This window comes from Lycorma delicatula, chromosome 11 (assembly GCF_047948215.1).
Source record: "Lycorma delicatula isolate Av1 chromosome 11, ASM4794821v1, whole genome shotgun sequence".
NCBI classification, from domain to species: domain Eukaryota; kingdom Metazoa; phylum Arthropoda; class Insecta; order Hemiptera; family Fulgoridae; genus Lycorma; species Lycorma delicatula.
In genome coordinates, this window is record NC_134465.1 from 68,176,841 (window position 1) to 68,196,855 (window position 20,015).

Below are 20,015 nucleotides of genomic sequence, written 5' to 3' on the forward strand. Positions count from 1 at the left end.
TAAAACTTTATTCTTTAATTTAGAATTAACTTCATGTAAACAGGACAATTCGAGTAAAGATTCCTGAAGAAATTCCATAAAGGTATCTAACCAGTAACATAGCAGTGGGAATAAGTACAAAAATGTATCATAATATTTTGTTAGAAAAACTATGATTAAATAACTGTCAAATTTTTCAATGTACTGAAAAAAGATATCTGGATAAAATTTTGAGAAGATTTTTATAGCAGAAGAGATGGTTAAATGTCCATCATTTAATTCTCATTTACACAAAAGAGTCAGGAATAAAAGAAATAATACTCGACATTCAAATTACACATACCTCTTTATTCATGCCTGTATTTTACTATAAATAATAAAATGTGATAAAAAGTTAGTAATATCAACAGCATTTTGCATAATAAACTAATAAATTTAAACAAAATATGCAGCTAATTGTGCCATTTTATCTTTTGGAGGTCTTGGTTTTCTTCCACGCCCGCCTTTACCACCTCGTCCAGATCCTGCACTAGCTGGTTTTGATGCAACTGCCCTTTGCTTTTCAACTAATGAACTGAACTGCGGTGAACAAAACACACAACCACTCATTTCTGTTGCTTCCATTGGCAATTTGCTTTTCTCCTGTAACAAAGACATTTTGTGCTGTGCTATCAAAAATTTAATTTCAAAAGCATACACACAGTTTACTTAAACAAAATATAATTAAATCCCATTTAGACCAACCTGTTGTGTTGGCAGCTCCATTAAGAGCCGGTGATGGACTGGACTGGTGATGAAACACCAGATCCTTTAAACACTGCCCTCCTAGAAATTCACTTGCTGTTCGTTCAATCTTCTAACCCATTTTTCACTAATTTTCTACTAAATATGTTCACGATGAATACAAATCGATAGTCAGAATTTTTGTATCTGCTAACAAAAACTGATTTTCTAAATACAGCAGGTAAAAACCTTGGAAGCTGGTGACACTACTGGAAATAAAAGCCTTCATTGCTGTTCTGATCAATGCAAGACTAATTAGGAAACTAACTTTAAGTTCTCGTTGGTCACTACATACTCACAGAGTATGCCTTGGTTTGCTAACATGTTTAGCAGTAACAGATTTCAGGCTATATTGAAATTTTTTCATATGGTAGATATGACAAGGGTGAATCAAATATTAACTGCAATCTTTTTTAATAAATTTAATGATTAATAATAATATACAGAATTCATACCTTCATCTTTTCTTTATGTAGTCACCTGTATGATTCACACACTTTTACTAATTTCCTTGTTAAAAATTTGTGGATGCATCGTCAACCAACTGCACATGCACTCCTCAACATCTTCATTGTTTCTGAATCGTTCCCCTCCATGCAAAAAATTAGTCACAGGGGGATAAATCTGAACTGAAGGGAGGGAGGTCAAGAGTTTCCCAGGCATTTTCTTTTAATTTATCCCTTGTCAAAATTACAGTGTGCAGCCTGGTGGTCATGGAGAAGAATGCCACCTCTGATGGGCATACCCTGATTTTTGTTTCAGTAGGCGGCTTTTGTTGAATGTAGCAGCTGGCAATAATAAACCGCATTCACTGTTCATCGATTGTGGAGAAAATCGATGAGTAAAACTTCCTTTGAGTAAAAAAAAAATTGTTTCAAGAACATTTCTGGTCGACAGATGGGTTTTAGCCTTGGCAGCCCTCATCCATCCTTCGCCACTACTTAATCGCCATTTTTCACTCTGTATGTAATGATGGAGCCATGACTCATCACATGTGACGATGCACCTCAAAAAATCATCCCTTTCTTTCCAAAATCGATTCAAAAGTCTATCACAGGTCTATTTTTGATCTTCGGTCAACAATCTTCAGAACCCATCGAGCAATAATTTTTCTAAATACCAAAATGAACAGTGATAATGGATTGAGCACTCCCATAGCTGATACCCACTTCTGACGTTGTTGAATTTCCTCAACAGTGAATCGGCGATAGCCTTTAAAAAAATTCTTGAATGGTACGGATTTTGTCAGCTATGAGACATGACCTCGGGTGTCAATCATGATTTTTGTTTTCTACATTTTCTCACCCGCCGCTTAAAATTGTCTGGCCCACGTATACACTTGGTTCTGGAAGAGTGTAGTCCCCCAAACTGTACCTTTAAATGAGGTAAAATTCCTGTGGGTTATATCTTCATAGGTTAAAAACTTTATGATTATATGTTGTGCAACAGATGGAACCTCTTGCTCACTCATGACTGTACTGACGACAGAAGAGAGTGGAGCTGATTAAGCTGGTTCCCCCTCTCTAACACACCAAACATTAGCCCCCCCACTCTGTCAGCCAGCTCAGAACTGCTTGCTGCGTAGAATAACAAAATTACCGTTTAAATTTGATTCACCCTTGTAGTAAGCTTTCTTTTTCTTTTTCCTGTTTAGCCTCTGGTAACTACTGTTTAGATAATTCTTCAGAGGATGATATGTATGAGTGTGAATGAAGTAGTCTTGTAGATTCTCAGTTCGACTATTCCTGAGATGTGTGGTTAATTGAAACCCAACCACCCTTGTAGTAAGCTGGCCAAACCTAGCCAGCCAGAGTATGATCTGTGTGCCCACTTCCAACCACAACCATCAGTGGACCATGTTAACCGGCAGTCTAAATTTATCTCCAAGGTTCGAAGTTCTTAAATACCTCCAACTGCCAGAAAAATATGTTAATGGTTGCTTACAGAGAAAAAAATCTAAAAAAAAAAAACCAGTGCTTTTGTTATCTACCAAGGCTAATCCAAATAATGTTCAACAGTCAAAGCGTAGAGATAACAGAGAAATAGTATCTAATAAACCTGAAATTATAGACAATTATAATTCTTTCTTGAGGACTGTTGTCCTCTGATCAAATGTTATATTTTTATCTTGATGAATGTCAGACATTGCGTTGTTGGAAAAAAATGACATTAACATTTTTGTCAGAATTGTTCAAAATTGTTACATATTACATAAAGAAAATACAGATAGACCAGCAAGTCATTATAAATTCACAGTTTCACTAGTTAAAGATTTGTCAAGTTTCTAAGGAAACTAGCCTGGGTAATGGCAGCTGGTATTGTAAGTCATGGGGATGGAGATGGAAATAAACACTGTCCACTTAAATTATTATCAGGCAGAAGTGACAGAATTGTAAAGTCCATAGCACAACTAGTACTGAAGCTGATGGCAAAAGAAAAACCTAGATATGTTTGGAAAAATAAGCTGCAGTACAGCTTGCAAGCATTGCTTATTTCATCCCCTGTGTCTGGAACACCATTGTTATTAATCCTAGTGATAATATTTTTTTAGGTGGTATGTTTAATTAGTATATATATAAAAACAATATATCATTAAATCAGAGGTAAGACAGGACAATAGAATTCAATTTAAATAATGTATTCATAAGAATTTTAGAACATTTCCAAAATCTATGCGCTTCAGATCATTAAGTGTTTTATAAGTAATTTTTTTAAAAATCTTAACAACACATATCAAACTAAAAAGTTATGTACAGTTAAAATGAAAAAAAAAAATTTTTTTAAAGTAGAATATTTTTAATTTTTGTTTAAAACAGTTGCATTTCCACCAAATGTGCATTCTTTTGTCTATTCTAAATAAATTAATATAAACTTTACAGCCACATCTTAAAATTTATTCAAGATACAATTATTCTTGTCTAAACATGTACTTCATATAAAACCCTGGCAATTTCCACAAGGTACTACAAGGTATCACAAAAAAGGTACTACCACCATATAATAATAATAATAATCTGGTGACTGTGACTACCACTTTTTTCTTTTTTTTTAGCCTCTGGGAATCACTGTCAAGTACTTCAGAGTGTAATGTATGTAGTGTATGTAAAATCTAACGGCGAGCCCTCCCTACAAGCTGCCTCTACTTGCCTCCTCTATCCCACTCCTAAAACCAAGCATGCGCAATACTGGTTACTTATTGCTATAAAAGTAAGATCTCCAAATGATATTACTTGTATTTATTATTTTTATTTTTTTATTACTGTTTATTCTACCATATTCATTTATTTTTGGAATTATTTATTTATTCTATTGTATTAATTTACTTATTTGAGCTACTATATAAATTATTTTGTATGGAATCATTTTATGTTTTACTTTTATAAAATACAGTACGAATTAACATTTTAATTAATTAAATTAATTTTATGTTGATTATAGTACAAACTTAATATCTCTGGAGTATTCATAATTTTTTTAGAATAAATATAATAATGATTATAATTATATTACTTTTATTCACGTTTTACACTTTATTTATTTATGTATTTTTTTGTACCATTTAATGTTTTTATTTTGTAGTTTGGTAAGCCTACAAAACTATAATAAATAAACTCATTTCATATACTTTTGTTTTAGGTCATTGTCTTTATTTATAGCAAAATCTTAGCGTAACATATTTAGAAAAAAAAAACATATACTTACAAGAAATAAATAAATAGATTAATTACTTCATATACATCTTGAACAAAATACTAGGCATAAATAATTTTATTTGTAATAAAAAATTATCAGAACATATTTCATTATTGTAATAGTAACATCATAATTGGATACGGTGAAAGTAATTTCAAATTTATGGCTGTGACTTTTGGAATACACTACTTCGGCTGCTGATGTAAGAAGTTATTGAGTGATGTTAAGAACAGTGGAGGGGATGCCACAGCGCAATCCTGATCCACCTTCAGAAATTACATACACTATATACATAGACTATACATAAACAATACATAGACTATAGTCTATTGTAGTCTACATTTATATTTTTTAATAGCTTATTACCAAAATGCCATTAACATATCTAATCCATAATTCCATTTTGTGGATATTTATAATACTGGTAACTATTATGTTTTTCATATGTTGTAATGGATATGATTGTTATGGATATTAAAAAACCTCATTCTAGAAACTTTGGACATTCTGATCAAAACTAGAGTTTGTCAAGAAAATACTAAATTAAAGACAAAGATATAGTAAGACAGAACAGGAGGTTCATGCAACCTCAAAAAGGACTACAAAATTAATATCAAGGCCCAAGTGAATTTGAAAAAATGAAATGCAGAACATAATCACAAGAAAATAAACATACCTTTACGACTTGATATTCCATATTGCCAGAAAACTTTTTATCAAGTAATACTAAAGAAACTGAACAGTTTGAAATAAGGATGATAATATGCCAACAACCAAAGCCATGTTTAACAAACTGATTTGACGGATCAATAATAAGCAATTATAGGTGCCATTTCAATGCATTCTCTTATATTTATTCGAGTTTATGAAGCTTTATTGTAGTTTCAAAAAACATTTTAAAAAAATAATAATTAAATTAAACAATTACCTGTTTATATTCTACACTGACAGTCTGAGCTCCACAATCGCAAACATTTTCTTCAACAGTCACTTTTTGCGCATCATCAAACAAATGTATTATAACATCACACCTGAAAATAAAGACAATTTAAGTTAAAATATTTTATAATGTTAAATCTAAAAGTTTATGAATCTTAATTAACAATTCCTTAGCAAATAAAACATACCTGTGCCAACGTTTGTCAGTCTTCAAAAGATATTTTGAGTACATTTTCACACATAGCCTTAAATCACACTACAACTACAGTTTTATTTTTCCAACAATTGCAAAAATGTTTTTCTTCCATGGTTTTTACATTTTCAGGAAGTGAAAGTCACAAATAGCCACATGTGATGGCTGTCTTCAATAACTGCCAATAATTAATGTAATAATCAACTACTTTCTTTTAAAAATCCTAATACCCATTCCTAAAGTAGAAAGTGTTGAGATCTGTTTGACTTAATTTTGATGAAAGAAAAAACTCTCATTTACTTACTTTTTCAGGTAGCCCATTTTTAAAAGGTTTTTAAATGCATTTGCACAAACTCACACATATGATTATACCAATTAACTATTGTGATTTATTCCACACCCTTTTTCAGAAAATCTATTAACTATTTTTCACACTAGTATACAAACAAAAAACAAAATTTTGTGAATAAAGTTAAATAAATAGTTAAAAACAAATCAGTGTAAATTTATAACTTTAGTACAAACTCTTTTTTTCCATTCGTCTGTGGATGATCTCATGTAAAATGTGCTAAAAGAATTACTAAATTATTCAGGATTGTTCTTTTCTGTAAATTTCTCATCACATCTACATGACAATGTAACAAATTTCAAAAGTGAAAGAATGCTCAGTGTATTGTTAGTGAGAACATGGAGTTTTCACAAGAAGAATGTGGTTATATAACAGAGATATTTAAGTAAAATATTAATGACTATAGTGCAAGAATGTTTTGCACTGTAAATTTAATTAAATCATTATAAATTCACTCTAAATTCAGAGAGACAGATTCTAGGTTCTGTTAATGACAAGGATAGTGCTGCTGAATGTAGACGGTCAAAAATTAATTGCCAAAATCAAGCAACAAAACAACTAAATTTTGAATTCAAACATTTCATCAACTTGTTGATATCAACAGAGAACTAGAATATTGTAATTGGTTTGACACATTTATGTTTGAAAGGAATATATTATGGACTTACAATTTTTCTCTGATCAGTTGTGGTTTAATTTGAATAACTAAGTAATCATCAGAATTTGAAGTGCTGAAAATCCCATGCGTATCAAGAAATATAAATATATGATATCACAAAAAAATTGTTAGTCCTATTTTCCTTTTATTACATCATTAAATCAGAATTATATAAGAATATTTTATGGCAATTCATTGCACTCTTGGAAGGCAATTATCGATATTGTTGATAACGTTATTATAGACAAATTCAAAAACTCCTTTCATTAACAAATTCTTTGGTAATCACATCATTAATCACGGTTCACAGCCACAGAGATCTCCAAATTTGACACTGCCAGATTTTTCCCTTGGGTTTATCTTGAAGAAAAAGAACAAAGCAATAAACCACCACTAGAACAACTGAAGCTCAATATCAAAAAAGGTATATTAACTATCCATCACAAACTCTGAATCAAGTTGCAAGAAAACCAGTAAAAAGTGTAGATGGGGCCACTTTCAGCATTTACTCTAAATTTAAGGCAAGGTAAAATTCAATAATTATTACTAACTTACTAAAGCCTTTCTCATTTAAGTATACCTATTGACATACAGCTATGACAGATATAAGGGACACATTGTATAATATACATTTAGTCAGGAAGCCAGGGAATACAAGAATGTATTCCCAGGCATTATCATTATACAAACCAAACTATATCCATACAAGATTTTACGCAATTCACACTAAATTGACAAAAAACTGCATCATAAACAGTGATTACCTCATAAATTTTTTTATAGATCATGTTGAAAAGTAATAGAAAAGTAAATTGCTTTTGTTATTTTGTACAAATGAGCACGTTTCAGTTAAACATGCTTGTGCATATTATTTTCCGTTAAAATTATCAATATCACTTTTTAACTAACTTCATATTCAAAAACAAAAATCATGTTTAGTTAAAAATTATGAAAAGCCAGTTAAAGGTATCAACTGTCATAACAATTTATGAAATATTTAAAATAAACATTATAAAACATGTTCCAACATAAATATAATGAGAAATATTGTTTTCAGAAATAAGGGCAGATAAGAACAAGAAAAATAAACAGCATTACTGTTCAGTAATGCTGTTTATTTTCTCAGATCTGACTTCATCCCTCCTCATAACGTTAACTAACTGTAATGCAATGAGAAATACAATGTGAATTGAATGAAATAAGAGGAAATTAAGATATGACAATATTTTGAAGCTAACAAAATTTTGAAAGGTCATGAATGAAGGAAAAACACAAATCTAAAAATCTACTAAAACTAAAAACACATTTTTAGAAAATCATAAGATATAAAAACATCAATAATATTTTTATTTTTCTAGGAAAAAAAAGGAAACTGACAAGATATGAAAGAAATAAATTACTATTTTTAATCATTTCTTTTACAAATATTGAGTCATCAAAAATATTTCGGTTATCATTCATGATTAAGGTATTTTTTTTTTACTACCTGTTACAACCAAGCTTCCATTTAGGAGCAGAAGAAGGATCCAGAACGAGAACTCCACCATCACACTCAAAACAAGATGACAGACCATTCGTATATAAACCATGAGGACAGGTCGGATGCGTACAAGAATTACAACCGCTTCCTTTCTTCATTTCTCTAAAGGGTGGATTGTTGTAACAATATGGGCATAAAGGAAAACTTTTACCTCTAACTCCTGTCGACCAAGATACCAATTCAAAATCATCTAGAGGGCATTTTAACTCCTGGGAAAATAAAAAAACCAAATTAATGACAATTATTAATTTAGAGAAAGTCCTAACTAGAACACTAAGTTTAATACAATCTGAATTCTACAAATTATAATCTACAATCTTAGAGATAATTTTTTTTTTTGAGATAATACTACTCTACATACTTAACCTAATTAAATTATAAACTGTTAAATAATCAATAATTAAAAATTCCTGAACAATTCAAATATTCACAAAAAATGAAATAAGCTTAGAATTTATACTTTATAAATCATATCAACACATCTATAAAAACAACAAATAAAATATTTTTATTTTAAAAGGAGAAAAGAACACTTTTTTATTACAGTTATATCTTTTTTTCCTGTTTAACCTTCAGGAATTACTTCATAGGATGAAGTAATTCATCCTGTATGAGTGTAAATGAAGTGTAGCCTTGTACAGTCTTAGTTTGACCATTCTGAGATGTGTGGTTAATTGAAATCCAACCACCAAATAACACCGGTATCCATGATCTAGTATTCGAATCCGTGTAAAAGTAACTGCTTTTACTAGGACTTGAATGCTGGAACTCTTGACTTTCAAATTACAGTTATATCTGGAATGGACTATCTATTCATTTACGTAAATAAAATAATATTTATAAAAATAGATTCAAGAATGAGAAAATACTGAAAACATTATTTACACAAAAAAAAGATTAATTAATATCTGAAACTATAAGTATAATATAGTTAAACAGTCACCAGAAAACAAACTGTAACACTTTAATAAAAATAAAATTATAAATAATGTTGATAAGATAATAATAATATTAAAGAGTATTTATAAAACAACAAGAAGAGTATATTTATGTGTATTTTTAAAATAAATATCCTACCCTACTAAAGGGCATTTGTATGTGTGTCTGTGTGTGCATTCCCTTAGCTGAGGAAATGCTTACATGATCAAACAAACTGCCCGTCAAAAAATCACATGATTTTTTTTATTAAATGTTTATAAACAATAAATAAGAATAGTAATGATAATTATAAAATAAATTTTACTAATGTAATTCATTCATTCAATATTGTAGCCGATCTTAAGACAAAATTAATTCCAATAAAAATAAATCGATACTAAAAATACTATTGATTATCCATTTAGAATAGTACATATGATTTTTTTTGGCCTTGTAGTTACAATTAAACATACACATAGGCAAAACACATACATAGATCAAATCAAATTGTAAACAATAATAAAAATTAGAAGAATTTTGAAACAAATCCTCCTTAGCGATTTATTGTTTTTGAAGCCAACTTCTTATTTGTTATTGTGTCAAGGAATGTTAGTTTTGTATTACGATAATTTGTTTCGTAAATTGAATATAATATATAAATAATAAATGAATTAATTTTATTTATATTTAAGCTTCCAGCTCTTATAGTGAGTGAATTTGGATATAGATATTACAGATCTTGATGAAACTGTTGAGTGTTTAATCTTTAAAAGATGCCTAATCCAATCTAAACCAAATTTAATTGGGAAGATTTGCACGCTTTTCCTTGATCAATTTTCATCAATCAAAAAACAAAAAACATTTTTACACAAGTGATAATCAATTTTGGATACCTAATAATCCCCTTCCGACATGCCGCCTGCCTGGAGGGCCTAGCTGCAGAGGCATGTTGTAGGCTTGCCCTGCAGCTAGTAATTACACTTAAAACTATAAAGTATAAATTTAGATAATTCCAGTTAATATCAGAAAAGAAGATTTCATCAGTCAAAAATAGCATGAACCTTCTTCAACAAATCAAATATCCTGCCCTCTTCCTTGAATAAAAATTAACAAGAGGGTAGAGCCCTCTCGTTAAAATCCTTTTCACAGCTGTTGAAAAGGATTTACAACATTCATTTACATTCTTTAAAAAAAATTCACACAAAAAAAAAAATTGTTAATAAATTTTAATTCTAAAATTGCTATAATTATTTAACAATGAGCAATGTTATTAAGTAACTTTGACAACAATATTCCAGATTAATTTTTTCTTTAACTTTAGTTTTTCTAGTGAACTTATTTTCTCTGATCTATACTTTTAATGAACTCAGTTCTTTATTATAGTTTCAATCATCCTTTTATTTTACCCTACCTATCATAAATTACAATTATTATTCTTACAAATTAATTTAGACATGCTAACTCTTTCAACTAAGTGGGAGGGTTACAACCAGTATCCAATGCATTTCTGAGGACAGACGTAATTTATTAAATGCAGTCACAGTAACATTAAAGGTATTTTAAAGATGTTTCTATCTTAATATTACCTGCTTAAAGAAGGGCAATATGTAACTTTTGTCCATCCTTTATTTATCTGATCCATCTTTTCTGTTTTCCCAAAATTTGTTTTCATCTCTTAACTTATTCATTTTTGTTTCAATTTTTTTCTAATAAGCTTACAGACTGGGTAGTCAGTAAGCTTATTAGATAGTCTAGTTTTGCTCTAAAAATAATCTTATTAAAAGTTCCTGTCCTGTTACAGGATGAAAAGAAATTTTGGTGATATATTTATCAGTATGCATTTTTTTGCTGCAAATATCAACTGTATGAGAGTTGTCTGAAAAGTTTTGAGCCTCAACATGAAGATGGCAGCGCTCGTCAACAAAAGTTACGGAATGTATTCCCTATAAGTTATGGAATGAGTTGAAAGGTACTCACTAAAATTTCAGCCATTTTGGACACTCAGTTGTTGTTTGATAATTTTTTAAGTAAGTCATTGTGAGTTTTATTGTAAAATGAAAAAAATCGAACATCGTGCCATGATTAAACATTTGCATTTGAAAGGCAATATGCCTATGCAAATTAAAACCGAGGTGGACGCTGTTTACAGGAACATTACCCCATCATTTGCCATGAAAAGATGGACAGCTGAATTTAAACATGGTTGTAGCAGCTTGGTTGATGATGAGCATTCAGGATGGCCAAAAACTGCAACCACCACCAATATCGAAAAAGTTCACCAAATGGTACTGGGGACTGACAAATTAAGGTTAGAGAGATAGGGCTATGGCATATCGAAAAACATGTTTGTCATATATTAACTGAAGAATTGGATTTGCATGTTGGGCGTCACGTTTGCTCACTTTGAACCAAAAATGCATTCAAGTGAAAATTTCCAAAGCCCTGCTGGAGCAAATTAAGCAAAATGAGTCATTTTTTTGCACGGATTCATAACTGTAGAGTAAAATGTGGATCCACCACCACACTCCTGAGATAAAACAACAGTAAAAACAATGGGCTGCAAAGAATGAACCTGCTCTTTGAAAAAGGTGAGAATTTCTTTGAAAACGGTTCTATTGGCTGGGAAGGTGATGGTGACTGTTTTTTTTGGGGTAAAAAGGAATTTTGTTTATAGATTATCTTCAAAAAGGTAAAACAATAATGGGACAATATTATGCATCATTTCTTGACAAGCTGAAAGTAGAAATTGCAAAATAATGACCATGTTTGAAGAAAAAAGTGCTTTACAATCAGGATAATGCACCTGCTCACACTTTAACGGTCGCCATGGCTAAAATTCACGAATTGCAATTTGAATCTGTTGACCACTCACCGTATTTATCAGATCTGACCCTAAGCGACTTTTTCAAGTTTCCTAATCTTAAAGTTTTATTTGAAGGAAAGAGATTTTCATCAGACAAGGAGGTTATCGCATACATAAATGCTTTTTTTGTGGAGAAAGACGAAAGTTACTATTTGGAACAGTTAAAGAGGTTAAATTGTCGCTGGAAAAATGGTATCAACTTGAAAGAAGACTTTGTCGAAAAATAAAACTATATTTGACAGAAAAAATACATCTTTCTAAACAAGGCTCAAAACTTTTCAGACAACCCTCGTAGATACAAAGTTGTAAATAAAGTTTGACAGTTTCATGTATGTATCAATAACAGTTATTACCAAACATTCTGTTTAAAGAAAAGGATTTGTCTTTGATTTCACAGCTGTTGAAACAGTATGTAACAGATTGTTTCACAACAAAGAATTTATAAATTTATGCTTTAACCTACCTACCTTCTCTTCTTTTCTTTCTTTTTCCTGTTTAGTCACCGGTAACTACCGTTTAGATAATTCTTCAGAGGATGAATGAGGATGATATGTATGAGTGTAAAATGAAGTGTAGTGTTGTACATTCTCAGGTCGACCATTGCTGAGATATGTGGTTAATTGAAACCCAACCACCAAAGAACACCGGTATCCACGATCTAGTATTCAAATCCGTGTAAAAATAACTGGCTTTATTAGGACTTGAACGCTGTAACTCTCGACTTCCAAATCAGCTGATTTGGGAAGACGCGTTAACCACTAGACCAACCCGGTTAACCTATCTACCTATCTCAATGTTTTTAAACTGTAACAAAGATAAAGCATCTGAGGTGCAAGAGCCAACAGTAGAATCGATTTCTCTAAGAATAATGATGCTCATTATACTGGCAGTCCCTATGTTAAACTGAGGAAAGGTATCACTTGTTTAATTGAATATTAACTGTGCTAGATATGGCGATAAGAATCAGTATTTGGCTCCATGAAGAAAGCAAAGGGAAATTACACCACACCTACATCTTCCAAACACAAAAAACTAAAAGAACTATGAAGTTTATATTACGTTAAATTTAGAATGCTAGATCAGCTTATTCGGTTTTCTACTGAAAGAAAGAAAATCACAGATTTCAGGTACTATTATTCATACCAACAATGAATAAGTTGCTTCCACAAACTAATTAAAAGGGTTACACCTCCATTCAGGACCAATTCTTTATGTGACCTGTCTACAAATACCCAACCATTATGCAGCGTATTTAGAACCCTACTGTTTCTCAAAAGCATTAAAGTTTCCTTAACAATAACAATCATTTCATGATTCCTAGGAACATTATATTCAAAAAAAACAAAATCACCACAAAAGAAAAACACCTTAATTCCATGAAGAGGCTGCTGATTAATACTATCTTACTAGTCTTTCACTTAAATAAAAACACTTCCCTCCAAACTTATACTAAACAGAAATTATAATTTTATATAAAAATTATTACTTTAAAGATCCGAACATTTCCATTCTGTGGTAAATTGAAAGTTTCATCACAATGTGAACAATGAAGCCTGGATGGTTTGGCTTGGATATATTTCATGTACCGTCGACATTTCCCACATCTAAAATTTAAAAAAAATTGAAAAAATTATACAGATAAAATATTTTTTTCTCATTAAATCAGCAAATGTTCTTTCCTGACTTTTAGAAATGATCTCCAAACTTAGAATATAAGGGGGATCAAAGGGCTTTTAAAACAATACTCATTTTTTATATGAGTTTTAAAAAAGTCTGAGCTCATTCTCCAGAATGTTACATGTAAATTATGCAGTAGAGGAAAATCCACAAGAGGGGTGATTCCCAGAATGACCTTTTGGCACCCTTTAAAATTAGTTTAAATTTAAATAGTTTAAGTACAACTTTTAGAAAAGTATTATAGACCTAAATAAAATATTTGCTAGGATAAGAATTATACGGATGAAAAATTTGTCTGTAATAAATACATATGAAGTGGGCAGCAAGTCCCTTTACACTAATAAATCCAGCTTAATCAGGGTATACTGCTGCTGGAAAAGGTAGGGAGGATAATCCATGGTGGGGATCATTCAGTGTTCATTCATGGAGGGATGACTTTAGTCATAGTCAAGTGTGGAACAATGACAAATATGGCACTCATATCTGTCATTGTTGTCAGTGAACTGACATCGCACTGTTCACTGTCGAAAAGCATTTATTAGCTTATGTAAGGGTCCACGAATGTGTACCCTTACATTCTGGTAATGAATGTATATGTTTTACATTCTGGTAAAACATACATTGGAGAACATTATGAATGACTTCTTTGTGCATCTTGGGAAATTGTCATCATCACAGTAAACATTACTTACTTGGGATAAGAAGGCTTTTGCAACGGGAAGTGTTCTTGATGCGCCACACAGTGGGAGGCCAAGCACTTGAGCTGAGAAGTGTGCTGCTATGGAAGCATTGACTCAATGTTCACTGATAAGATCAATGCGCGAATGTTCTGCAGAGTTAGGCATTCCAAGATCAACAAAGACCATATGCGGAAGGACTTGAAAGTTAAATGTTTTCGCCCATTCTCAGTTAATGAATTGAGTGACAATGACCTTGATTGACATGTTTATGCACGTCAGTTATTGCTTGAACATGTTCTGAAAGTAAACAATAAAAAGAACGACATGTTCTCAGACAAGTATGCGATTTATCAAAGCTCTCATAACCAAAATGTATAATATCTTCGTGTTTTTGAGGAAATAGAATACCATCCACTTCATGTTTGCAGAAATAGAATACCATGCAATTCATGTTATGATTTGGGCTGGGATGACAGCTGAAAATCTCCTTGGTCCTTATTTTTTTGATGGTGCAGTTAATCAACAGTTATTTGAGAATGATCGACAAGTGTATTCTTCAGAATCAAAGGCAAAAGGGATCATAGACATCATTAAATTTCTGCAAGACAGTGCTTCAATGCATTTGTTTTTAATGACGCAGATGCCTCAATGAAGTTTTTCTGAATTGCTGGATTAGACATGGGTCAGAAGAGTCACCGGCTCTTGCTGGCTCCTTGCCTTGGCCAGCAGATAACTCAGGGCTTCTTGCCAGCAAAGGCAATGGAGCCAGTGACTACCCAGAGGTCAGCCTCATCACACCTAACAATGCACTCTGGGGTTTTGTAAAAGAAGAGATCCAAAAACACAGATATGTCAACAATGAGGAACTGCTACAGATGAACAACTGGACATGGAGGCATATACAGCTGTGCTTTGAACATTGTGGAACCCACACAGATGTTTTAAATCTATAGAAGATATGCTCTGCACCTATCCTAATAATTTTGTAACTTGCATAAAGGGACTTTTCATCCATCCATACAATAAATTCTGTAAAATTAAAAAAATATACATATTTTATAAGATAGTTACTTAAATTACTGATTTCTTGAAAACACTTGTTTAGTGTTACAATAATATGGTCAATTTTACAAGTAAAGTAATAACGAAAAAGTAAACTTAAGAGAAATAATGTTGCACAAAGAGACTATGCAGTAACTGTAAACAGCACAGTACAACTGAGGATAGATCATACCTTGCCATACTCATTTGCATGGCTAATACATTGTACTGAATACTGGTTCTTAAATGAATGTATAAAATATATTGACTGATATTTATTTAAAACATTGACCGATATTTATTTTCACAACACAAAAGTAATTAGAATCTTTAGCAGGCAAGAGCCCAGTGATTTTCTTAATGAATTAATGTAACACTCATTTTTAATACAAAATGGATTGATTATACATAAATATTACATCATACTTGAACTGAAATGACTGTAGATGATTAGGATCCTACATTATGAACGAACACATTCCAAATATGAACTGAACTGAACAATACATGTCACAACAGTTTACAATGTGAACAAAAAAGAAAATTATAGGTTCATACAACTCTTACAAAAATAAAGAAGAAATAAACTTGATTTCATGTTTTAAAAATTCACTCAGTCACTTGTTAATAAACAGCAATACATTAAAGTGATAAAGGCAAAGACATTTCAGCAATATTTTTTTCTGTACTTAAATTTTATTTATTTAATTTCTCGAAAAATAGCAGGTGAACATTTAATTACAGTCTCTAATGATAGAAAAACTTTTGCAGTGTTTGAAAAATGTCAAATACAAAGAAAAAATAGAAAATACATTATTCACAATTTTTATTTTCCTTTGGAAGCATATGACCAGAGAAATTCAGTTAGAAAAATTTATTATTGGTGGCATCTGAAGAAATTCAGATAATTTAATATCAACTTGAATTAATATAATAGAAACTTAATTTTCATTGTTTAAAAATAAATATTTGCTGATAAATTATTGACAAGACACTGTACAAGGGATGTCTCCAGGGCAGCGTGTTGGGTCCTTTATTGTGGGTGGTGGAGTTTGATTCTCTCCTGTGGCTGTGGCTGAGGTTGCCCAGCGGGTGTTGCACTGTGGATTATGCTCCTGCTGATCGAAGGAACCTCATGGAGGGAGGCTGAACTCCAAGCCAAGCCACTCAAGCTTGCAGGGTGTGGGTTCATCAACACAAGCTGTGGATTCATCAACACAAGATGACATTTACCCAGGGAAAGACCACGATGATGCTCCTCAAAGGCTGTTTGGCAGCGAGTTCGTGTTTTGAAGGCAGGCCAGCATATAAAGTATGTTCAGGTTAAAAAGTACCTCGAAGTGTTTCTTGATGAGAAACTGCAACTTAAGAAGCAACTTCAATAAGTCGCGGAGAAGGCCTGCAATGCCTTCTTCGAGATTCAATGTATACTCAACCCTGATTGGGATCTTAATTTTAAGACTATGAACATCCTGTATAAAGGCGTGTGCACGGCTATTATGCTGTATGTGGCGCCTGTTTGAGCGCATAGGCTAAAATATAAAAGTTATCAGGAAAAATTATAGATTTGCATTACTGGGCTCAATGCTTAATATTGTTAACGGTAACAGGTGGCTATTGTACTATTTCCCGGGAGGAAGTCTTTGTGAAACCGATAAACTTGATTACGTCTGAAAAACAGGTAGGAGTATGTTGCTAAGAAGTCTGGTGAGTTGACTTCAGAAAAAGTAAAAGAAATTGAACAACATGGCAATGCCTTGTGGTAGGCCAAATGGGATGAGACAGAGGGTGGGCGTTATACACATGATCTCTTTCCAAAGGTTTGCCTCTTGTATACATCCTAATAAATATGTGACACAATTTCTTTCCGGCCATGGTGCTTTTAAGGACAGACTGCAGAAATTCGACCTGGTAGATTCTGGAATGTGTCCTCAGTGTGGACAACTGGATGACACCTACCATGTTTTTTTAAGAGTGTTCGAGGTACAGTTAATGCGCACAGAGACTATCTGTCGGCTTGATCTTATCGGGTCAGTGTTGGATCTGGTGTAAACTGGAGGAACCAAGCTGAATGGACAATAGTGGAAAGTTTTATAGTGTACTTGGCAAAGAAGAGGATCGCTTGGGAATCTAGTGCCCTGCTTGGATTTCTCTTGTATTCTGTTTTTGTCCTTTGTTTTATTTTGTTTCATTGTAACTGTGTTGTTATTGTTCCATGTAAGATTTTTATGTTTCATGTGTGTTGAACTCACTTTTACCTTCTACAGGTGACTGAAATAGTCATTTCAGTCTTACTTAAGACTGTGAGATATATTTTGTTTTTAGTTCATTAAATAGTAGTACACTGATGGGAATGTCACTCATGGTAATCATATCGGTGGTCCAAGGTAAACTGGAATACGTCAAAATGTTTTGAAGATGACCTCCGGCAAGCCCATAAGGGCTAGGAACAGAGGGGCTGGTGGAGGGTGTCTTCTCCTACGGGAGTCAGGATGATAAATTATTATAAGTTTTATAAAAAAATATAAGTTTTTGATGTGGTTAATTTATATTCGAAGTCTGTTCAGAAAATAACTACATGTTTTTAATTACACACCAATAGAGATATTTAGTCTTGTGCAGTTGGCACGTAATTTAGCAAGTTTTGTTATGTCCATTTTTCGGGAGCAGATACAATGTAAAATTTTGAGTAAAACAGGGGGAAACTTTCACAGAAACTTTTCAAGTTTTGAAACAAGCTTGCGAAGATGATGCTCTGGGTTGTACACAATGCTGCGAATGGTTTTCACAATTTAAAAGTGGTCATCAGTCAATTGATGACCGTTGACCAAGAAGGCCTTAGACTCAACTGATGACACAGACATTCAGAAAATCAACAATCTGATGCTTACAAAAAGAACTTACAGAAAGGATTAGCATCTCAATTGGAACATGCCATGACATTTTGACTGAAAAATCGAACAAGCGGAGAATTACCGCAAAGTTTGTTCTTCGTTTGATGACCGAACACCAGATAGAACATCAAGTGAATAACTGTCAGCAACTTCTTGAACAAGCCGATCAAAATCATCGCAAACATAAACATTAATGCAAAGGATCATAACAGAAGACAAAAGCTGGGTTTACGGCTACAACACTGAGACAAAAGTTCAATCATCAAAAAATTGCACATTACAAAAATCACTACTAACACTTAAACATGTTATATTCAAACAACAATAACACAAAAACTAAACAAGATATCAACAATCCAAGAACATGTGGTTACAGAGGTTATGTGGAATAAAATACTGCCAACCGCATGTTACTAAATATCTCCATTGGTGTGTAATTAAAAATGTTTGGGTATTTTCTGAGCAGACCTTGTAAATTATTCTAAGATTTTCAGAATCTAAAAGGACTAAAGATACCTACCTATAAAGAAAATTATAGTAAAATAATATGTCTAGACAAAATACTACAGAAATAAAATAATTTAAAAAAAAAGATTTTATTCTTAATAAAGACAATTGGTGATGACTAAGATAATGATGATGATAACAATAATAGAATAATTATCCCTAATTATTTTACAGGATAGATGAGGTTAGATATTTAAAAAGGGTCTGTCAATGAGTAGCAAATGTCACTGTTCTGATTTACTGCATAATTTCTTTGTACATAATAAAAAATTAATTTTAAATACTTTTTTTTTAAATAATTTCCTATAAGACCTTACTTACCTTACTGTAGGTCCCAGGTTCAAATCGGTCATGCATGGCATTTTTCATAAGCTACAAATTTCCATTTTATATTCCCATGCACAAGCTTTAAGCTTATATGGTGAATTAATTATAGGTGTAGGGATTTTGAAATTTTCAAAAAAAGATGTTACAACAAATCTTTTTCGAACGGAAAGTTCATTGCATATGTATGAAAAATAATAAGTTTCAGTATTGAGGCCAAAACATAACAAATTTTCTGATGCTCAATTAAACATAAAAAAGATTTTCATCCATTTAAACATAAACTATGAACATAAACATTCGATAAACATTCAACTATGACTTATTTAACAGAATTTACGTTTACCTGGAATGAGCTTTCCCAGATGTAGCCAGTGGTGAAAAAGAAACTTCAAACAATTGATCCATGCCCTCAATATTTTTAACAAAATAAAGAAACTTAAGACGAAATATTTCCACAGTATGTCTTAATACAGCATCATAATTTGCTTGACCATGTGCGATTAAATTTAACTGCTCTTCAACAGCTGATCGCATGGTTGGCAATACCAGTTCTGGATCAATCTGTAAAATTGATGTATATAAAAAAGCATTGAGGAAATAATTTATCCACTACATATTAAAAGAATTGGCCACTCCTAATAATCCTCTCTAATTCTGCAGGAATTACTATAACTAATACAGGTAGAAGGGAAGGAGAATGGGTCACAGATATTTCTACTAAATATCACCGACTATTTACTAACTCAAAAGATAGATCATTCAGTATTTTTATAAGGCAATTTTTAAAAATTTACTTTAACCACTTGCTGTACCAATATAAAGGGGACAAGAAAAGTTTTGCAAAATAACTTTATCTTTTATAACTTTTCAAAATAATTTCCACCATATATTATATATACTCCATCCTTTATATATATATATATATATATATATATATATATATATATATATATATATTATATATTCCTTTATAT

At 31.8% G+C, this 20,015-nt stretch overlaps 1 protein-coding gene across 1 annotated transcript in view; it reads right to left on the bottom strand.

Moving 5' to 3' along the window:
* Nucleotides 1–306: 306 nt before the first annotated feature.
* Nucleotides 307–20,015, bottom strand: part of Top3beta (DNA topoisomerase 3-beta) — a 44,449-nt gene continuing 24,740 nt past the window's right edge. The window contains exons 11-15 of the mRNA XM_075378235.1: nucleotides 19,385–19,602; nucleotides 13,402–13,519; nucleotides 8,081–8,343; nucleotides 5,384–5,486; nucleotides 307–621 (exon numbers count right to left, since the gene is read on the bottom strand). Of these exons, the coding sequence (XP_075234350.1) occupies nucleotides 415–621; nucleotides 5,384–5,486; nucleotides 8,081–8,343; nucleotides 13,402–13,519; nucleotides 19,385–19,602 (909 nt within the window). The 3' untranslated portion in view covers nucleotides 307–414. The remainder of the gene's footprint in view (nucleotides 622–5,383; nucleotides 5,487–8,080; nucleotides 8,344–13,401; nucleotides 13,520–19,384; nucleotides 19,603–20,015) is intronic.